The sequence below is a fragment of the Meles meles genome, chromosome 10, assembly GCF_922984935.1.
Source record: "Meles meles chromosome 10, mMelMel3.1 paternal haplotype, whole genome shotgun sequence".
Classification (NCBI taxonomy): domain Eukaryota; kingdom Metazoa; phylum Chordata; class Mammalia; order Carnivora; family Mustelidae; genus Meles; species Meles meles.
In genome coordinates, this window is record NC_060075.1 from 26,967,455 (window position 1) to 26,989,074 (window position 21,620).

Consider the following 21,620-nt stretch of genomic DNA (forward strand, 5'->3'; position numbering starts at 1 on the left):
TGGAGGGTTTATTGTAAAGGTTGGAAAGCATGGTCAGCCATACTGGCAGTTGTTTCAAGTTAATTTCCGCCCACCTGTCATTTCCCACTAGTTCATCAAACAAAACAAAACTACTTTCTTTGTACTCTGAGCGTTCTAAGTAACCCTTGTTAGCATTCCTCCTAACTCAGTGTTAAAGGGAATGGTGCATCCTGGACATTTTCACTCAGCGTCCCACTGTCGGAACTGCTCTTTCTCTACGGTTGAAACCTCTGAGCTTCCTTTCTCTCGCGTCTCAGCTCTTGGGAATACAAGGAGGTGAGCGGTTCACCTTACTACTCCCTCGGGGCCGAGGCCTGGGCATGCGCACCCGCCGCGGCGGATTGGACGGGAGAGCACCAGTCTCCGGGACCTGTCAAGCTGGTTCCGACATCTAGGGAATTAACGGGTCCCGCCCATCTCTAGCTCCGCGCCTCCGCCCTTGTTCCCTCTGGGCTTCGAGCTCCTACGAGTGAAAGCCGCTACAAAGGGCTTGAATGAAACGTGTGTGGGTTTAGTGAGTCGTAAACCACCAGGGAATCCAGTCTCCCCACAAACCAGCCTCTCTCGGAGGAGGCAAAGGAGGGGGAGGAAGCTAGGAGCCGAGCGCTGGGTCTCGCCCGCGCGCACAGCGACTGGAGCGGCGGGGAGAGGCCGGGCCACCTCCCCCTTTCCGGCCATGCACAGCCTCGCCCGCGGCGGTTCCAGGCACCACACTCTCCGCCCGGGTTGCGCCTGCTGTCGTAGCAACCAGCTCCTTCGGCCGCCGGCACCGTCCACCCAGGAGCAGCGCCCGCCCTTCCCACCCCCACCACCGATTCCCTTGTCCGCGAGGACGCGCAGCCCTGCAGCCCGCGCCGCCCCCTGGTCAACTTTGAGCAGGAGGAGAAGCAACTTTGACAGTGGCCGCGGGTTTGGAATCCCGCTTCTCCTCCGCAGCGGTACCCTCTCGAGTCTCTGTGGTTAGGTGGGGCAAGAGTTCCCGCGGCGCATCTGCGCGGCGTCGGCTGTTGGCTACCTGTTTCCAGCGAGCCGGGAGCAGGATTGTGGCTGCCAGTCATCTGAAGAAGGGCAACTTGTTTTTCTCTCCCTTTAGCGACCTCGGCTTACAACTGGATAAAGCGGTATTGAAAGGGTGTGAAAAGGCAGAGCAACTGTTACCAACTGGATAAAGCGCTATGGGAAGGATGTAAATAGGCAGAGCAACTGTTACCAAGAAGGCAACCACCCAAAGGCAGGGAGGAACGTGGGGCTTGGTCCGGGCTTCTCCCAGTCGCAACATTAATCAACAGTCAGGTGTTGTTGCAACTTTTCAAGGTCAGCCACCGGGAGCAGCGATTCCCTCTCTGAACCTTGGGGATACGCAGCGCTCGGGTTGGATTTGGCCGAGAAATGCAAGGAAAGCCAAAAGAGGAAGGCTTGTAGAGGGGGAGGGTTTGTGACCCAAGACCCATCCCCCAACCTCCCCGTAAGCTCCCGTCTCTCGCTGCCGGGGCGGGAGTGAGTTGTGACATGTGTCTAACTCTCAGCAGCAACTTAGGCAGCAGGTGTCGGTCCTAACCAGGAACCGGGGCTGCCGGGTGCGCCCTCACCGAGCCATGAGGGCCCCGGGCGCGCCTCTTGTCCGCACCTTGCGGCTGCTGCTTCTGCTACTGCTCAAGGTTTCGGCCTCGCCTGCCCTCCCGTCCGCTCCATCGCCCAGGAACGAAACTTGCCCGGGGGAAAACTGTTCACCTGCACTGAGCCAGCGTCGCAGCAGGGACGCGTGGGGACTGGGAAATTCTGCAGAAGACCTTCTGCTAACCCGTGCGCCCAGGGAGGAGGAGCGGGCGGCAGCGGTGCGGGCGTCGCCCTTGTGGAACCTAAGGGCCTCCCGGAGCAGTGACCCAGGTGCGGGAAGAGGGGCTGAGGCGTGGGCCGCAGAACCCTCGGGACCTCCAGCCAGGTCGTCTGGAGCCTGGAGGTGGAGAGGTGCCCGGGGTCAAGAGCCCCCTGGAACTTTGGGGAGAGGGAACCCTCCGGCTCTCCAACTCTTCCTTCAGACCTCAGAGGGGAAAGAGAAGAGTCCCAGAGGCGCTGGAATTTCTGGGCACAGTCAAGAGCAAAGTGTGAGGACAGAACCCGGAGCCAGCGACCTTTATTACTGGCCAAGGAGAGGCGGGAAACTCCAGGGTTCCCACCACGACACCCCACCCAAGATGGTCAATGGACCGTCGGGGCACGAAGGGCGGACGATCGCACCCCCTGGCAGGGCTCTGGCCCAGAATGGGTCCTCAGGGGAAGGGGTCCACGAACGCGGGGGTTCTCGCCGGGGGAATAGCACCAACCGGCGCTTGCGACTCAAGAACCCCTTCTACCCGCTGACCCAGGAGTCATACGGAGCCTATGCAGTCATGTGTTTGTCTGTGGTGATCTTCGGGACTGGCATCATTGGCAACCTGGCGGTGATGTGCATCGTGTGTCACAACTACTACATGCGGAGCATCTCCAATTCCCTCCTGGCCAACCTGGCCTTCTGGGACTTTCTCATCATCTTTTTCTGTCTTCCGCTCGTCATCTTTCACGAGCTGACCAAGAAGTGGCTGCTGGAGGACTTCTCTTGCAAGATTGTGCCCTATATCGAGGTAATACCCTCCAGAGGGTCTCAAACTACTGGCTTTACCCGTTTCTGGGATTTATAGCATCAGAACAGCTATGCCTCGCACATACCTAGCTGATGAACCCCTTTTTTTTCTGGGTCCCTCCTCCATTTCTCTTCTCAATCTTTGAAAAAGAGAGGCAGCTTTGTTGGCTCACCTTCAAACTCCTCTGCTCCTGGATTGTGAAATGATTATGGTCTCATCATGTATAGAATTATTTACATTTTAAATTTCTCTTGCTGAATATGGCACTCATATATATTTCTGATTTGGTACCTATCAGAGATTCTAGGGTTAATAAATAGCCAGTCTGTGGTTGTCATTACCAGGACTCAACAACAACAAAAAACCATGTATTGTTTATTGAGTAGTACTCCAACATGCTTTTTCCCCATGAAGATTATTGAAGTTTTCTTAAATACCAAAATGGAAATTTTTTTTTATTTAACAAAGGAAATCTGCCTTTGTCAATTGGCTTCATGATATATTAATAACCTCCCAAATTAGTTTAAGTGTCATTTGGCTGTCTGCCATGCCATCCCATCTAAATTCTTATATCATTTCTTATTTCTCTCCTTTTCCTTCTCAGTTTCTTAACAGTTTTATTGATTTTATAGGAAGGAGCTTAAGCAAAAATAACACTTTGGCCATTGTGGCATAGAATTCATATATATATATACATTCTCAAAGTATATAATATATACTTGTCATTTGTTAAGATGTAATGGATTGGTCTTTTAAGGATTGACTAAGACTAGAAAATTTTCTTAAAAAGAAGGGAGCATATAATAGGTTCCAAACTTTGGAAACAAAAATATTGCTGAGTAAAATTTTATTGTTTCATCTTACAGCTAGTGTCCTGAGCCGTTATTATGGTAGTTGGAATTTGCTCTTTAAATGGCCTCTCTTTAAACACCAGCTCTTGGAAGGATCCCAAGTGCTTTGTTGCCAGTTGTGTTTGTAGCCAGCTGGCCCTTGATTTCCTCCATTCAGACTGCCCATTTCATTTATGGAAGCAGAAGAAGGGAAACTGTAAATATTCCAGAGCCCCTGATCCTGTCTGGCACCAGAGCCAGTGACACTATGTTCAACATTGTTCCAGGCCTAAAGCTAGGGGATAAGTAAACAGAAAACAGTACCTACTTAGAAGAATCAAGGGAAGAGACCGTAAATAAGACCCTCTGTTATCCTGGCAGGGATCAGATGCAGAATCATTCCATGCTGACTAAATCAGCTGTTGCTACTTTACAAGACCTAGGGTTTCTCTTGTTGCCAGGCTCCAAGCAGCTCTGAAATATCTAATTTATTGGGTAGACAATTTGTTTTTGAATTGCAGGGGAGGTAGCTGAATTTATGTAGGAGAAATGTCTATCAATTGCCTTTTCAAGGTCAAGATTTAAGATTTCTTTATTGTTTGCTGGAATAATGCAGAAGAAATTGACATACGCAAGAATGAGACAAAAGTAAACTACAGGGTGAACAGGAGAGTTACCCCCAGTAACAGAGACGTATAGTCATAAGTCTTGTCCAAAATGTGCTGGGCATGATGAAGCCTTTATACAGTTGAGGAGAAAACAATGTAAAGAAGACAAAACAAAAACGAAAACAAAAAAAAAACCTTGGGAAAGGAAAAAAAATGGTTACACATTTCTTTAAAAAAAAAACTTTAAAAGAAAGGAATCCTTCCAAATTCAGAAAAGAATATAAAAACTTTGCTTAGTTTATGAGACATATGAGTTTTGAGTGATGGTATTTATCATGTATGTCTTTTAATTTTCTTTCTCTCTAACTCTGAGGATTTTTTAAAATGTCTGTTTTCATTTTTATTTCATTTTTAAATTTAATTCTCTGTTCCTTAAGATTTTTTTTACCTTTCGTCTTATTAAAACAACTATTGTTATTTTTTTCTCTCTTCATTTCCCCCCTTCTTTATAGCCCTGCTTTTTATTTTAGTTATCAGTACTACACTTTATTTTCTTCACAGAAGCAAAGGTTAGAAAAAAAAATTACTAATTTTTTTCTTTAAAAATTAGACTGTAGTATACATTTTTACTGTTAATGAATGAAAATCTTAAGATGTAGTGTTTCTACATTTCTATCCTATTCTTCTGAAATAATTTTATAATGCATTAGTATGTTTTGTGGAAATAATTATTGGATAGTAGTATCAGCTCTGTAATTCCTGATGATAACAGGAAATACAATCCAAATTTCAAAGTCAAACATTTCTGCCTCTAGGAGGCACGTTATTTTCACAGAAGAGAGATTTAGTGCCTGTTCCATATCCTGTTCCCAAAAGAACAGACCCAAATGTGGACGTTTGGTTTGCAGGAACTTTGCTGGGAAATGTGCTCATCTTCAATACCTAGTAGGGAATGAAGGAGGCAGGACTGGGCAGAGGGAGAAGTTGAACTGTGATCCAGATGCCAGAGTCCTCCGCTGACACCACAGGAGCTCCCTGGCTGGAGGGCCTTGCTGCATGTCCTGAATTGAGGCAAGACAGCCCAGACTCTCTGTCTCCTGAGGGACCAGTCACTGGATGGAAGTTGCTTCCAGGAAGAGGCCATAACCTTGATCTGGGTGGACGTCTCTGAAGGGCAGTTCCTAGAGGGGGATGCACCTGAGAGCCAGCAGCCACCAAGAGTCCTAGCACTCAGAGGGAATCAACACTTCATACCTGAAGGAATTTGTAGAGGGGCAATCTGGGTCAGGAGCCATGGGCTACACCCCAGTGGCTTTTGAATTCTCAGGTTAGATTAGAACCAGATGGCACTCTCATCCAACCCCCTGATTTTAAAGATGAAACATGAGGCCCAGAGAGGAGAAATGATCATCCTAAACACTTACACCTGGTCAGTGGCAGCCAGACCCTCAACTCAAGTTTGCTTATTAGATAAACATCTATGAGGCAAGAATGTCCAATGAGTGTTCTCTTTTTATGTCTGCCCCTTGGCATCTTTTAAAAAAGATTTATATCCAATGGGTAGGGAAGAAATAAGCTCAGTTAACATCATTTGCTATATGATGAAATTTATAACTTTTTTTATTCTTAAGTTTCATCTTGCTTCTCATAAATCAACAGTAAGTTCCAGAGTTGGTAGCTCACTAAATTTTTAAAAACTGCAATCATCTGAGTCAGTTGCCCTTTTTGATGTGTCAAAGGTGATTATTTTAGTGATGAAATTAAGCTATGTAGGTTATATTTTATATTCTTAAAATCACAAAGTGTTTTAGACTGGTAAAAGAAACTGCAAATAATAAACTTTCTCAAAAATCTTCTCCCCACCAAATCTTTTTCTTCTTGGCCAAAGACTTCTGAAAATTATTTGACGTTTTATCTCCTCTTGTGATCTAGATTTTACTTTCTCTTCATTTTTTACTTACATTTATTTGTTGGCTTGCTTTTTTTTTTTAACCACACATCTTATTACTGATTTATAATGTATGATTTACCTTTCTGATAGTAATCTGTTTCATCTTTTCCAGTTTTTATTTTTTAATATTTCTTAGTTATTTTAAACTTTTATTCACAATTAATTATTATTTTTATTAAGGTATAATTGACATATAACATTATATTAGTTTTAGGTGTATGACATAGTATGATTTGGTATTTGTATAATTGTGAAGTGATCACTACAATAATTCTAGTTAGTATCCATCAAATTACATAGTTATAACATTCTTTTTTCTTATGATGAAAACTTTTAAAATCTACTTTCTTTCCTACAACTTCCAAATATGTAATACAGTATTATCAACTATAGCCACCATGTTGTACATTACATCCCCCTGACTTATTTTATAACTGGAAGCTTGTATCTTTTGATACTCTTCAAGAACCCCCAGCCTCTATCAACTACCAATCTCTTCTCTGTACCTATGAGCTTAGTTTTTTTTTGTATGTGTCATTTTTTTTAATTCCACATATAAGTGAGATCATATGGTATTTGTCTTTCCCCATCTGATTTATTTCATTTAGCAAAATGCCTTGAAGTCTATGTTATTGCAAAAGCAAGATTTCATTCTTTTTTATGGCTGAATAATATTCCAGTGTATGTATATATGTGTGTGTGCCTGTATATATGCACATATACACACATACATATGTATATACACTATATTTTTTTCATCCATTTGTCCATCCATCAGTGGACACTTGGGTTGTTTCCATATCTTGGCTATTGCAAATCATGCTGCAATGAACAGAGAGTTGCATATCTTTTCAAGTTAGTGTTTTCATGTTCTTCAGATAAATACCCAAAAGTGGAATTGCTAGATCATATGATAATTCTATTTTTAATTTGTTTTAAGATTTTATTTATTTATTTGACAGAGAGAGAGCACAAGCAGGGGGAGCAACAGAGGGAAAGGGAGAAGCAGGCTCTCCACTGAGAGGGAGTCCAATGTGGGGCTCAATCCCAGGATCCTAGGATTATGACCTGTTGCTGAAAGCAGATGCTTAACTAACTGAGCCACGTAGGCACCCCTTTAAATTTTTAAGTAATCTCCATTCTGTTTTCCATAGTAACTACACTACAGTTAATTTTATTAATCTTCAGAAAAGTTCTCAATTTTCTCTCCTGTCTTCCCTTCTGCCTTCTTTACTTCTTCTACCATAGTTCTTTTTTTTTTTCCCCACACAGCTTGAGTATTAGCATAATCTTAAGGAGATAGTGGAATTTTGGGGAGAGTTGGATTTGTGTAGAAAAATAGGAGGCATTTTTTCAGCAGAAATTGCATGTCTTTGCAATTTACATTCAACTCTTATTTTATTTCAATTTGTTGGCATAAAGCTTGGAGAGAGTAGCCAGCTTCCAGGGTCTGTTGCTAGAAAGTAGTTTTATCATATTTAATGTTGCTGTGAGTGGAAACATACTGGGAAATGTTGTAGTTGATAACATCTCTCTTTCTATTCCAGGATTCTGATGCCTTTGTAGCCTAGTGGTGGTCCCTTAAGGATCAAGGGCAGATGGAATGGTAGGAAAAGGGGATAGGAGAGAAGAGCATCTGAATTGATGGTGGCCATCCTAACAGAAACATCATTTTCAGCTGTCTTATCAACTAGTCACCAGAAAAAAAAACAAGAAACAAAAAACAAACAGAACTATACTCAAAGTGATAGTTATATGTACAAAGAGAGGGGTAAGGGAGAGAGATGGATATATATGGTCTGGGTGTAGACTGCAATAGGAGATTGGCATAGGAGTTCCCTATCACACCATTCCTTTAAGAATCTTACAAATGATTAAAGCCAAATGATTCAGGCACTAAATGTGGCAACTGGAACAGATCTTTGCTCATTACTTGATGAAAGTCAGCCAGTCAGTGTATCATCTGATTCATATCCACCGCTAAATGTTTATTTCTGTTTAGACATTAATTGGAGGGGCGCTTGGGTGGTTCAGTGGGTTAAGTCTCTGCCTTCGGCTCAGGTCATGATCTCAGGGTCCTTGGATCGAGCCCCACATCAGGCTCTCTGCTCAGCGGGGAGCCTGCTTCCCCCTCTCTCTCTGTGCGTGCCTCTCCGCCTACTTGTGATCTCTCTCTCTCTCTGTCAAATAAATAAATAAAATTAAAAAAAAACCTATTTAGACATTAATTGGAAGTTTTGAATGAGGGAGGGGGAAAAAGAGAGGGAGAGCATCTTAAGCAGGCTCCACACCCAGCGCAGAGCCTGAGGCGGGGCTCAATCTCATGACCTGAGCCAAAAACAAGAGTCCTATGCTTAATCACCTGAGTCACCCAGGCACCCCTAACTGTACTTTTATTTTACTGGGATACAAGATTTCTGCATCAGGGTAGAGGATGGATAAAGGGAATGCATCTTACCAGGGCTTCTGGACCAGGGATGATTTGGGAAAGATCTACAATGTTTTGTGAAGAAAAGAGCCAGATTCTCCAATGGCATTAGAAATAGTGGTTTTAAACTGAGTGAAACAGATGGCTCTTTCATTGCCTTAGATTGTAGTTAGAACTGACAGATAAGAAAGGAAGGGTTCCAGAAGCTGAAGATGATTTACTATCCAGGTATGCGATGCCACACAGAGTTCCCTAGAAGCCCTACACTCAAGTAATAGCACATTTATCATGACAGATGGTAAATTCACTTGAGTTGTGGATTAACCATTACGTATTCTGATGGACTTTTGAGTGGAAACTTACGGTTTTATGAGCAATTTGAAAGTCACTAATAATATTCTCAGGGAAAATAAACTCAATGTATGCGAATGGTGCTCAACAAATATTTTATGACTTCCCATTAATCCCTTTATAATCATTTCCTACATTCCCATGCAAGTAAAAATATTTAGCTGATGACTTTTGCAGAAAAGATTTAAAAAGTTATAGAACGAGTTCTTATTTATAATGCCATTTATTGAACAGTGTATGGTGAATTTTACTGAATTTGGGTTTTGTATATGACAGAAAAATTTGATGATATTCAAATATAAAATTTAAATAGTTTCCTTAACTAGTGACTATACTGAGAATGTCATTCTTTTTTCTAAATCTTGTCAGTGAAGTACACACAGAAATGGATTTTTTTTTACTTCCCCTTTAGAGATACTTGTTGGCATTCAGCTTGGAAGGATTATACGCAAAACCCCAGCACCCAATAACTGATTAAAGAATAGTTTGAATAATTCATTATTTTCTATAATCCTTTTTCATATATGTCATCATTCATTTATTTACTATCCATTTATTCATCAAACATTTATTGAGCTTTTCTACTCTGTTGTATATGATAATAGGTAGGGATGAGAGTAGAAGGAGTGGGAGTAAAGGAGGGAAAGTTTCCAGAGATGAGTAACATAGATGCATTACTGCTTTTAAAGTTACAGAGAAGTAAAGTAATGTTCTACAGGGTAGTAGACACTATACCAGGGGTTAAAACAAGGCATTATGGAAGGTCAGGAGTGGGTCCTAGAATGAGTCAGCTCACAGTTGTACTTATTAGGGAAAACTGTGCTCACTTCAAGGGAACTGTACTTAACTTCAAGTGAAAATGGTGCTCCCTCTTACTTCTTTTTCTATCATATTTATATTATTAGTCTTTATAGATTCTTTACAGCCTAGATCCATGGTGAAAAGATAAAAATATGAAAATCTTTGATTCTTGCTTTCTTGTCTTCTCAATCTTTTGTGGGATAGGAAACCCATAAAAATCATTGGCAAGATAAATTGGCAGACGGGACAGCCCTAGAAATTTCATTTGGAACACAAAATTCTGAATTTAGAATACAATGCCTATGATGACCATCTCTGCTTTGGAGTTATTAGGCCTTATTAGCCACAAGGAATTACATAAGTCAAATTTTAAAATTTTACTTAAATGAATGGTTCATCTAACAGTGTTATAATAGTACATTTGAGTCCCATTCTTCTGAAAAATCTCAAAAATGTACCTATTATTTAATTCTACCTTAGAGGGGTGCCTGGGTAACTCAGTCAGTCAAGTGTCTGCCTTTGCCTCGAGTCCTGGGATTGAGTCCCCCATTGGGCTCTCTGCTCAGTGGGAAGCCAGCTTCGCCAACTTCTCTCTGTCTGCCCCTCCCCCTGCTTTTGCAGGCTCTCTCTCTCTTTCTCAAATAAATAAATAAAATCTTTAAAAAAAATTAATTTGATCTTAGAGAACCTAGGAAGAAAGGCTGAAAAGGGAGATAGCTTAAACCCTATTATGGATATCTTAATCCTGTTATAGAAAGGGAAGCATAAACAATGGACTTTTTCAAAATTGGATTAATATTTCAAGCACAAAATCAGAGTGAGGACTTATCCTGAGTTCCCAAGAACTGCCAGGGTATCTGGTTATATCGACAAAGCATCCTTCAACAGCAAAAAGGATGCAAGTATGTCTGGGAAAGCAAAATAGATCTGGGTTTATGATTTCCAGGCTGAGTAGGTGAAGGTCTATCTACCTTGCCTTTTACCCTTATGCTACATGGATCTTGATAGAATGTTTCCACCTTTACTAGCTCTTTACTAGATTAACAGTGTCACATTGGAAGCCCAGGGATCTGTGGGGTGTGGACTATGTGCAGAAAGGGAGGGGCAGGCTGCTCTCTGGTGAGATTTGTCTCTGGATTTGCACTCCTGCTCCCACCCTCTGGGGACCCTCTGGTCCTTTTACTTCCCAAGAATTGACCTGCCTAAGTCCAGTAATTAACTCAACCTTGTTGCCAAGACTAACTCCTAAGTATCCTAATTATAATGATATTCTTTGTGCCAGAGGAGATTATCTCATCTAAAATTTCAAGGTAGAATGGAGAATGGGGTTGCTGCAATCTCAGATATGGGTCTCTTTATTTGAAAAGTAGGTATACATAAGTTTCCATAAAACTTCTATAAAACACAGGATATAATCACACTGCCAGGCTTGTTCCTGAGACAGAATACTTTTGGTTTGTGAATTTATGATAGTTTTTAATATTATTTGTCAGCACACTTGAATGGTTATAGCATTAACAAGGCCAAGGTCAGTGATTTGATCCAGGACTGGAATGAGTCATTTTCATTCTGTCCATGACTGTGTTCCAGGCTGCCATTTTTTTTTTTACCTTCTGTTTAGCACTCCCACCCCCAGGGCCTTTATTCCTCCCTTCATTGTCTTCTCCTGGTTTCAAATCTCTCCTATATGAGAAAAGCATCTGTTAACTCACAGCAAGCTTTGAGATTTAGAGATATGTGCTTTTTATAGGAGGGTTGAAGGAAGAAGTTTATTTTTCATAATAAGAATAATTAAGAATAAGAATTAATTTTATTATTACTTCCTTAATAGACTACCAAGGGTGGAATTTTGATTAAGAGCAGAGAAATTTTGTCTTAAAATATTATTTCTTGGTGTCATTCAAATCGTAATTACCCAACCACAAATGGAAGAGGAATGTGTTTTTAGTTTAGGTTTACTATCATGCAGACTAATGTCATTAAGAACAAAGGTAAAACTGGTGAAAATTTATCACTGTTCTTTGGAAACTCATTGGAACCGCTAGGTGAATAGCAGAAATTCCAGGTCACTTTAAGATTGATTAGAAACATTACAGTAATACCAAGGACGATGGGCGTGGGATAAATACTGTTCTTGAGAATAAATAGATTCCTTAAGATCTGTTGATTTCAATAGACTGCTTCCCTCTTAGGTCAAATGATGTTAATCTTGCTTCATTGGTAATTTTTTTATACTAATGAGCATTGACATATTTACAACCAAATTATAATGTCTTAGACAAGTTGTAATTTTTTTTTTCTCCAAAAGAAATATATTGTGCTGCAGAGGTCAGATGTCACAACTGGTAGGAAACTTTATGTCAAGGTGGGACTATAAAAGTAAAGAAAGATTTATAAAATCAATACAAGTTTGGAGATAGTATGTTAGCTTTTAAATAGTTGCAGTTGTTTTTAAAATAAGGAAGAGCATGTTACCAAGCTTAAGCAAGAGGGTGGAAGCTGGAGAATGAGACTATAAGGACAGCTGATGCCTTCAAATATTTTGTTTTTCCATGACATTGAGTATCAAGTATAGATGAAATATGTTGGGTATCATTGAAATAAATGGATATATATGATATGTGGGTGTGTCAGATTAAATCTAATTTTGAAAAAGGGAAGAAGCCTTCTCTTTGGCTGTGGAAGAGTGGCTGTAAATAGCTTTATTTCATTTTAGAGATCCATGCATGTTTGTAAGGGGTGAGGCGGATCTCTTCCACTCACTCTGTTTTGGTTTGGAAACACTCATGGAAGTGTATTTGTACCCTAGTATCATGACTTGCATGCAGTCTGAAATGAAGACCTTTTGATAAAGGCCATCTTATTCACAGCAGAGGCTCTGATAAACACGCTCTCCCCACTGGTGATCAAAGAAGTGTCTTTCCTGGAGAAGTTGCCCTGCAGTGCTGCAAGGGTAAGGATTATGGAAAATGCAAGAGGAAGCCAAAGGCGTACAAACTCAAGCCATTTAGAGTTTCAAAGGAAACTCTACCCTGGGCTCCTCCTGCTTTTTTCCTGACTGATTGTTAGGCCTGTTACCACAGACTTACAATAGATTATCATTCATGGTCCAAATGAATGGGTTTTCTTAACAATAATGCCCTTGTTTTGTGAGTTACTTGTATACAAAGGACAGCACAGAAATAGATGTACTTAAACATCTTTTTGAGGTAAAATATAAGTTAGGCTGTAGTATAGTTGTCATGACTTTGGTTAGAAATTTCCCTATTTTATAAAAATCAGTGTATTCTAGTCCCATCACTGTACTGAAGCATGTTGACTCAATTTCATATGAAAGAAATTTTGCTTGGAAGTACATGGGTCTTTCCCCCCCATCATTGTTATCACTGATTTATATCAAAAAGTTTAGCAAAAGATAGATACTATTTGTTTGGTAAGAGTTATACCTTCATAGCTTACTCTTATTTCAAAGTGGTTTCTTATGGGGCACCTGGGTAGCACAGTCAGTTAACTGTCCAACTCTTGATTTTGGCTCAGGTCATAATCTCAGGGTCATGAGATCTGGCCCTGCCCTGGGCTCCACGCGGGGCATGGAGCCTGCTTGAGATTCTCTCTCTCCCTTTCCCTCTGCCCCTCTCCCACCATCTCTATCTTTCTCTCTCTTTCCATCTCTCTCTAAAAAACAAAAAATATAATACTTAAAAAAAAACAATTTCTTGTTTGTCTGTCTTCAGTAAGCTTCTGAGAAATGGAGCAACAGCGAAAACATAGCTCAGGGTCTTCCTGCCAAGATCCTTACTTACAGTTTTCCATGAAGCGTCCAGTGTGTTCTTTCTTCCTATCATTTTGAGTGAATGGGAATTTAATGTAGTACAAAGTGAATATGGTGGCCCAGGTTTTCTCATGGCCTGATGTTCGTATCGAAGTAGAACTTGGACAGTGGGAAGAATACTTTGGCACCACAGCTGCTGCTTTCCCACCTGAGTACTCAGGTCGGGACTCTGTGTCTGTTCCATGCCTGGACACCATGCTGCGGGTGGCTGCAGCGGCCAGCAGCCTCACCGCTCTGGATGTTGACTGGGTGGGGGCTGAAGGCGCTGCTCTGTTGTTCCTCTGGGAATACAGAGATGAGCAGGACATTGGGGTATGAAAGAAGGATTTTAGAATTGTTTATTTCAATTCTCTTTGCTTGTGTATTTTGATGCCAACACCCTCAAAATGCTCTTTATCTCTCTTCCCCAAATAGTTAAGAAGTTCTGCTTCCAGCTTTCCTTTGCTCTTGATTCTCAAAATTAATAGTCTTGTCTATTAGAGAAGTGTTTATAGTTCCGCTTTTGTGGACGTTAATTATTTCTCCCACTGCAGTTTAATTAATAGGAGACTGCATCTTACTCATTCCATGTCTCCGGATGTTGCTTCCCAAAAACTACCCCTTACTAGATTTACTCCCAAGAGCAAATTTCTTAGTGACATTGAATTTTAGCAATTAGATATGGTCATTAAATGCAGAAGATCCAGCATTTATGACACAGTTTTATAATTGCATATAATTGCCCCATTCATCTGGGTAGAATTTCCAGTGAGCTGTAAGTAAACAAATAGAGTTAAAAATTGTGATTGAAATCTTCTCATGTTACCCCAACATTTAGCAATTTTAATTGCATGGGTAGATTTTATGTCAGAAAAAGCAGAAATTAGCCCACACCCAAGATCCAGATGATTTTTATCAATTAATTTCTGAGGTTGATTCTTTATAAAGGTTTAAAGCCTTCTATAAATAATTTGGGAAAGTACTGAGCAGGAGCTTTGTACTCTTCTTGCTCTTTCACATCATAAAATCATGTGCAGACGTGAATTTGCAGAAAACTATCTGAAGTAATAGCACTGCAGGCGGTGGCAGCAGGAGGGACGAGATATCTAGGACTGGCCTTTGGGCTGCGGTTGCTGTTGGCAACAATGTAGTAAGCGTTATCTGCATTTGGGGCAGCATTTTTCCTCAGAGGCCCTAGCTCTTGTGACCTTCCTGCTTCAGCTGGCTCCTCGCTGAGGAGACCACCACCAGAGAGAAGTACGACTTGACAACAGGAAGCTGGGTCCAGGAGCCTCCTGCAATGTGTGTATGAAACCTGGGAAGCTTCCCTCAATCTGTGATGCATCAAGAGGACGACAGATCAAACATGTTCTTTCAAACACATTTGGTGCTCAGTCCGAAAGCTTTCAGGAATATGGCCGAAGAACTAAGCATCTTCATATAAAGTACAGTGTAGAATTCCTGAGTGAAAGTTGGAGCACATGTAAATCTTGCTTAAAATTTGCCCTGGCTTTTGTTATCATGTGCAATGAAATATATATTGAACCTAGAAAACATTTTTTGCTTTTTGAAGCGGCAAACATCTTCTAATTAAAAGTGGATAGGCAGCACAGTTTTATAAATATCTAAGGAGAGGCAATGTAACACGCGCGTCTTAATACATGTCCACCCACATTCATTGGCTATTCCCTCTCATGAAATGCTTTGTTACAGACTGGGAGTTAGGTGTATAAATGCTAGCTCCTGTGATAATTGGTCCAGATTTTTTCCCTAAGATTTTATTTATTATTATTATTATTATTTTATTTGAGAGAAAGAGAGCAGGAGGAGGGGCAGAGAGAGAAACAGACTCCCCATTGAGCAGAGAGCCCAATGTGGGCTAGAGCCTAGGACCCCAGTATCATGACCTGAGCCAAAGGCAGATACTTAACCAACTGAACCACCTAGGTGCCCCTGGTCCAGATTTTAAAACTCTGTGTTTAAAAATAAGGATTGTAATCAGGGAGAAGATGCTATCTCTTGAGTGTTGTGTGTTCTTTGTAAGTAATGATTGAAAACTACCAAGAAATGGATGTACCAAGCCTCTAAGAGATTGTCTTTTTGTCTCACTGGTATTTTTGTCTTACCAAGCTATCATTTCAGTAGAAATGTTATTCATAATTTTAAGAGAGAATGCACGGCATAAAGCTCTATAGCTTTGTTATTTGTGGACTGACTCCGGATACGTGGGTGACAGAGAGATGTGCACCAAGATTTGCGTTCGTGAAGATGGCACAGAAAGCCTTGCTGAGGATTTGTGTACATTTGATAGTTGGAGGATTTTTTGGTTTTGTTTTACATTCTTATAGAGGAATGAATCAAAATATTTGAAAAGTATATAAATGTGAAGTTTCAAAAACCATAAAATACTGCAATTTCTAAATAATACTTTTGATGCAGACCTTTAGAAAACAGCCAGTCCTCAGATTTCCATGCAAAGCGTGGCAATTACTGACATTAAGAAGAGTAATAATCTGATCCTAAGACAGCTGCATAGTGTGGACCTCAATTTTAGAATTATTTTGAATCTCTGGCATAGAGGCAAAATAAATTTCCATCAAGGTGAACAATTCATTAATTTCAAAGTTAATTTGAAAAAGTTATACGGAGGTTGCTTGGAAGGTTCAGTCAGGTAAGTGTCTGACTTCAGTTCAGGTCATGATTCCAGGGTCCTGGGATTGAGCCCTATATAGGGCTCCCTGCTCAGTGCGGAGTCTGCTTCTCCTTCTCCCACTGCCCCTCCTCCTCACTCATGCAGTCTCTGTCAAGTAAATAAATAAAAATCTTAAAAAAATAAAGAGGTGTATGGAGAGATGACTTTTTATGACAGTCATACTGGATGGATATTTCTTACACTGGTATTTATGGGAAACTTTCCTCAAGATTTTGTACAAGAATCATGTTGTTGTAAGCTCAACCATGTCGTCTTGATCTGCCCTGATCTAGATTGTGAGTCATACTTCTTCTTCAGTTTTGCTTTTCATTCACTTAAGCCCTCATTATATCTCATTTTCAGACTGTCTCCACTAAGAGTTATGAAATAGTCAGGGCATGGGTGCAATGTTCTTATTTTCTGTAGTGGAACCAGTAGACACTGACTAATTTTTAGCGTGTAAAAAAGGGGAGAACATTTGACATTGGAACTCTCATAGAATCCGCGAGGCAAGTTGCCATCATTCTGGGAAGAGTGACAGCTTGAGTGTAGGAGATAAACAACTAATGTGTTGAGTGTCAAAATTGTTATGACAAATGGTTTTCCTTTTTTCAGCATGATCCCTTTGAGTCCTAAAAAATTAGACAAGAGCATTATATATATGTTTCCTTGCCCTTTTGCCAAGGCATGACCTGTAGCTGTGCTTCTTAGACATTCCCACTAGCAGAGAAGAGTGTACCAAGAGCCTAAGGTACACCCCAAAACATCCTTTCCATCTAGAGTTTTAGTCTTCTGTTTCATCTTAAACCTCATGAACATGTTACCATCTACCCTCATTGTCTTTATTTAGATATAATGACTACATTTATTAAACATTAAATTACTTCAATATCCTGTAAATAGCTGAGTAAATTTGATGCTCCCAGATGATTACTGTGTTTATCTTGTGACTTTGAGAACTACCTTCCCCCTTCTGGTTGACTATGACCTCCTTGAGGGAAATAATTGTTTCTAGTTCTATATCCCCAGTATCTAGCAGAGTGCTTGGGCCAGAGTCCATAACATTAAATGTATGCTTGTGTTGAATACATGTCTGTGTATCCATTAGAGAGTGTGTAGAATGTTTGTAAATATTTTACCGGCTACTGAATGATAGTATGTTTACATTAGGAATTTCCGGCTACTGAATGATAGTATGTTTACATTAGGAATATGCATTTATATTCTCTGTGGAAAAAAGAATGTACACATTTTTGGTTATTAACCTTTAGTTGTTGATTTATTTAGCTGTCTGGGCCATATGCATGTAAGAGTTTGGATACAGTGCTCTATGTGGTCAGCATCAAAGAGTTTCCTGATCTGAAATTTTCCTATGGTTGGTACATCTAGACCTTGTATCTGGCTCCTTTTTGCATATTTTCATGGTTATTTTTTATATCTCCTATCTTTTGACATTCTTTCAGTATCTCATATAACCTTAAATTTGATAAGTGTATTTATTTCATGATAAATGTACTTATTTTATGCCTGCCTGATCCTGTAACTTGCTTCTTTTGGCAACATAAGTTCATAGTGATGGATTGTCTCTTGCACATTGTGATTTTTATTTTATTTTTTTAAAGATTTTATTTATTTATTTGACAGAGATCACAAGTAGGTAGAGAGGCAGGCAGGCAGAGAGAGGGGGAAGTAGGCTCTCCGCTGAGCAGAGAGCCCAATGCGGGGCTCGATCCTAGGACCTGAGATCATGACCTGAGCTGAAGGCAGAGGCTTAACCCACTGAGCCACCCAGGCGCCGCTGCATATTGCAATTTTTAATTGTGAATCCATGTTCCCTCAGATTTTATCTGCGGATTTCTGAGACCTGGTTTTAAAGTGCATTCTTCCAGAGAGGTTTTGTGTTTTCTTCTACCAGGTGCCTGGGACAATTTAAAATTTTATATATATATATATATATATATATATATATATTTTTTTTTTTTTTTAGCCACATAGATGGTGTGAATTCTGGCCTTAGGCCAGTGTAAATTTGGCCTCCTGGTTAGAATTTGCTCTTCTTTTTTTATCTCCAGTTCACCTAGATCCAAATCATATAATGCAGACAAGTTTCTCTACTATGTCCCTTTATTTTTTCTCTTTATACTCATGAAGATGTCACTATTCGGGGAGTTCTCAATCATAAAGGGATCTTTGACTTAATCCTCATGTACACTGGCTCTAGATTTGTTTCCTACCGTTGTGTACTTGGGCACCTGCCCCATCATCTAACTAAAACCAACTTGAAACTCTCATCAGGGTTGGCAGATGTCCCTAGGGCAAGCATGCAACATGGAGGGGGAGGAGTCCAGGACCTGTTTGGCATTTGTTTTCTCATTGATTTTGACTCCTGGAGAATTTCCCTTTCTTGTTTTCCATAAGTGCATGCATTTGAAAATAATATCAAAACACTTTATTTTGCATTTAGGAGAAATTGGAGGAGATCTTTACTCATATGATTTGTTGGAAATAATAAGGTCTTGAAGGTTTGCTCTGTGGGGGGCATACTATTGACCGGCACACTGGAAAACATGGCCAGCCTTTTCAGTAATGAAAATGGGATACACTCAACTGTCCTTACACCTTATCTGGATTTTCTGGTGGCAGGCATTTTTGTGGTGACTGAAATTATTGGAGTGTCTGTGCTCTTTTCTAAAATAAAATGGGGGGTGTCTGGGTGGCTCAGTGAGTTAAAGCCTCTGCCTTCAGCTCAGGTCATGTTCCCAGGGTCCTGGGATCGAGCCCCACAACGGGCTCTCTGCTCAGTGAGGAGCCTGCTTCCCTTCCTCTCTCTCTGCCTGCCTCTCTGCTACTTGTGATCTCTGTCAAATAAATAAAATCTTTAAAAAAAAAATAAAATAAAATGGTATTGGACTAGTTGATCCTTATGGATCCTTCCAACTCTAAAATTTTTTGACCCCATGACCCTTGGACCACTACATTTCTTTTTTTTTCCCCCTCCTATTTTTATTTTCATAATTCAGTTAGAGTCACCAAACCAATTACTGATGCCTCATTCCAGGAAATTGTTCTTTTTTTTTTTTTTTTTTTCCTGTTTTGCTGATCTGTATTTACTGCCTCGTGTTATGATCTTTCAGAGATCACCCAGAATAAATGTGTTCCATGTTCCGCCCACAGGTCGCTTCCCTTGGAGTCACTACCTTCACCTTATGTGCTCTGTGTATAGACCGGTTCCGGGCAGCCACCAACGTGCAGATGTACTATGAAATGATCGAGAACTGTTCTTCGACAACAGCCAAGCTTGCTGTTATATGGGTTGGTGCCCTACTGTTAGCACTTCCAGAAGTTGTTCTCCGCCAGCTGAGCAAGGAGGATTTGGGGTTTAGTGGCCGAGCTCCTGCGGAACGCTGCGTTATCAAGGTCTCCGCAGATTTACCAGACACCATCTACGTTCTAGCCCTTACCTATGACAGTGCAAGACTCTGGTGGTACTTTGGCTGTTACTTCTGTTTGCCCACACTTTTCACCATCACCTGCTCTTTGGTGACTGCAAGGAAGATCCGCAAAGCGGAGAAAGCCTGTACCCGGGGGAATAAACGACAGATTCAGCTAGAAAGCCAGATGAACTGTACAGTAGTGGCTCTGACCATTTTATATGGATTTTGCATTATTCCTGAAAATATCTGCAACATTGTTACTGCCTACATGGCCACAGGGGTTTCTCAGCAGACAATGGACTTGCTTTATATCATCAGCCAGTTCCTTTTGTTCTTTAAGTCCTGCGTCACCCCTGTTCTCCTTTTCTGTCTTTGCAAACCCTTCAGTCGGGCCTTTATGGAATGCTGTTGCTGTTGCTGTGACGAGTGCATTCAGAAGTCTTCAACAGTGACCAGCGATGACAATGACAACGAATATACCACAGAACTTGAACTCTCACCTTTTAGTACCATACGCCGGGAAATGTCCACTTTTGCTTCTGTTGGAACTCATTGCTGAAGGACAACATTTTGTTCGGTTAGATTTATTTGATTTTCATATCCTGTGAAAGTTTTTACTTTGTATTTTTCCCTCCTGGCAAAAAAAAAATGCATCAAAAGAGAGAAATATTAACTACTGTAGAACTGATTCTGCAAATTAATATTTGTGCTTTGAAAAAAATGTTTATATTTAGTTATTTAAGAAATATGAGGAGGCCAATAGTTTTAGGTCATTTTATCTGGTATGGTGCTAATATTTTATTTGAAAAAAGTTACTGCACCTTAACTTAATTAATTGCTAACTTTCTTTCTTTTAAAAATATAATCAGTGTATATTGATTATAGCCATGTGATTTTGTAGGTTATTTTGAGTTGTGATTGAAAGTATATTGTATATGGTGTCGTGAGATGATTTGTAGTTAAGAAGCATTCACAAAGTAGCACCAAATAAATTATGCTTTATTCTTTAATGTCATTGTCAATCTACTTTTAACCAAGATTCAATAAATATTTTAATTGCCTTAAATACACAATTACTGGTTCTACGCACAACTTAAAATCAGACTTATTGTTTTAAAATTCTATTTTCCTTTAAGGAGGTAATCACCATGTTACAGAAAAGCTTTCCTAATAGTACTATTTTATATGCATGATTCATATAAAACTATATTGTATGTTCAGACAAAATTGTTTTTAATATTCAGACATAGATGTAAAATGCTTTCCAAATATTTATAAAATACGAATAAATAGCAGAGTTATTATTTATCTGTGAACTAGCATATAGAGCTACATAATAATTACGAATTATAAGCAGAATCAAGGACAAAAACACCATGCACTTGTCATCTAATTTCCTCTGAACATTGACCTTTGAAACACTCTGAATTCTAGCGTTTCTCCTTTTAAAAAACAAACTTGGTTAAGTCTGTGTGACTTAATTTCTTTAAGAGAATGAAAGTATAGTAGTAGAATAATAAAATATTTATATATCTTGATTAGAACACTTGAATATTCAAATACTACCTTTAAACTGATATTCCATAAGCTTCCAACAAAAAACTAACCCTCTTCTTTTGAATTCTTTGATTCCCCACAGTTTAAGTTCAAATGGTTGTGTAGGATGCCTGCCTCTAGGGATTTGGGAATGAATACAAGGCACCATTGTCTTCTTACAGATCCCTGTAATAGATCTCTGGAAAACTTCTCAAGGATTGGTTTGAGCTTCTGAGCATATCAACAATTGTGATTCCACAGTGTCTCTCATGACATTTGGTCAACTTTATAAATCAAGAAAGATTGAGTGAGCACATAATGTAGAAAATGCCCTGTGCTATTACCTGTAGTAAATAAAAGTAACCAGAGTTTAGTGTCAGACTTTACAAAACCAGGCAGGAGTGGGAGAAAAAGGCAGGAATAAGGTAAAATATGTAAACAACAATGGTATAATCTGAGACCTGTTATGGAGGTGTAATGTGCCCTGATGGGTCAGAGAAGAAAGAGAGAGCCCACCAGATTAAAGGAGATTGTGA

The 21,620-nt window shown here is 40.1% G+C and overlaps 1 protein-coding gene across 1 annotated transcript; it reads left to right on the forward strand.

The window, feature by feature from the left end:
- Positions 1-924: 924 nt before the first annotated feature.
- Positions 925-20,558, forward strand: GPR37 (G protein-coupled receptor 37). Its single transcript, XM_046021566.1, has 2 exons — positions 925-2,642; positions 19,289-20,558. Exons 1-2 carry the CDS (start codon positions 1,617-1,619, stop codon positions 20,105-20,107), a joined length of 1,845 nt encoding a protein of 614 aa, XP_045877522.1. The 5' UTR covers positions 925-1,616; the 3' UTR covers positions 20,108-20,558.
- The last annotated feature ends 1,062 nt before the right edge of the window (positions 20,559-21,620 follow it).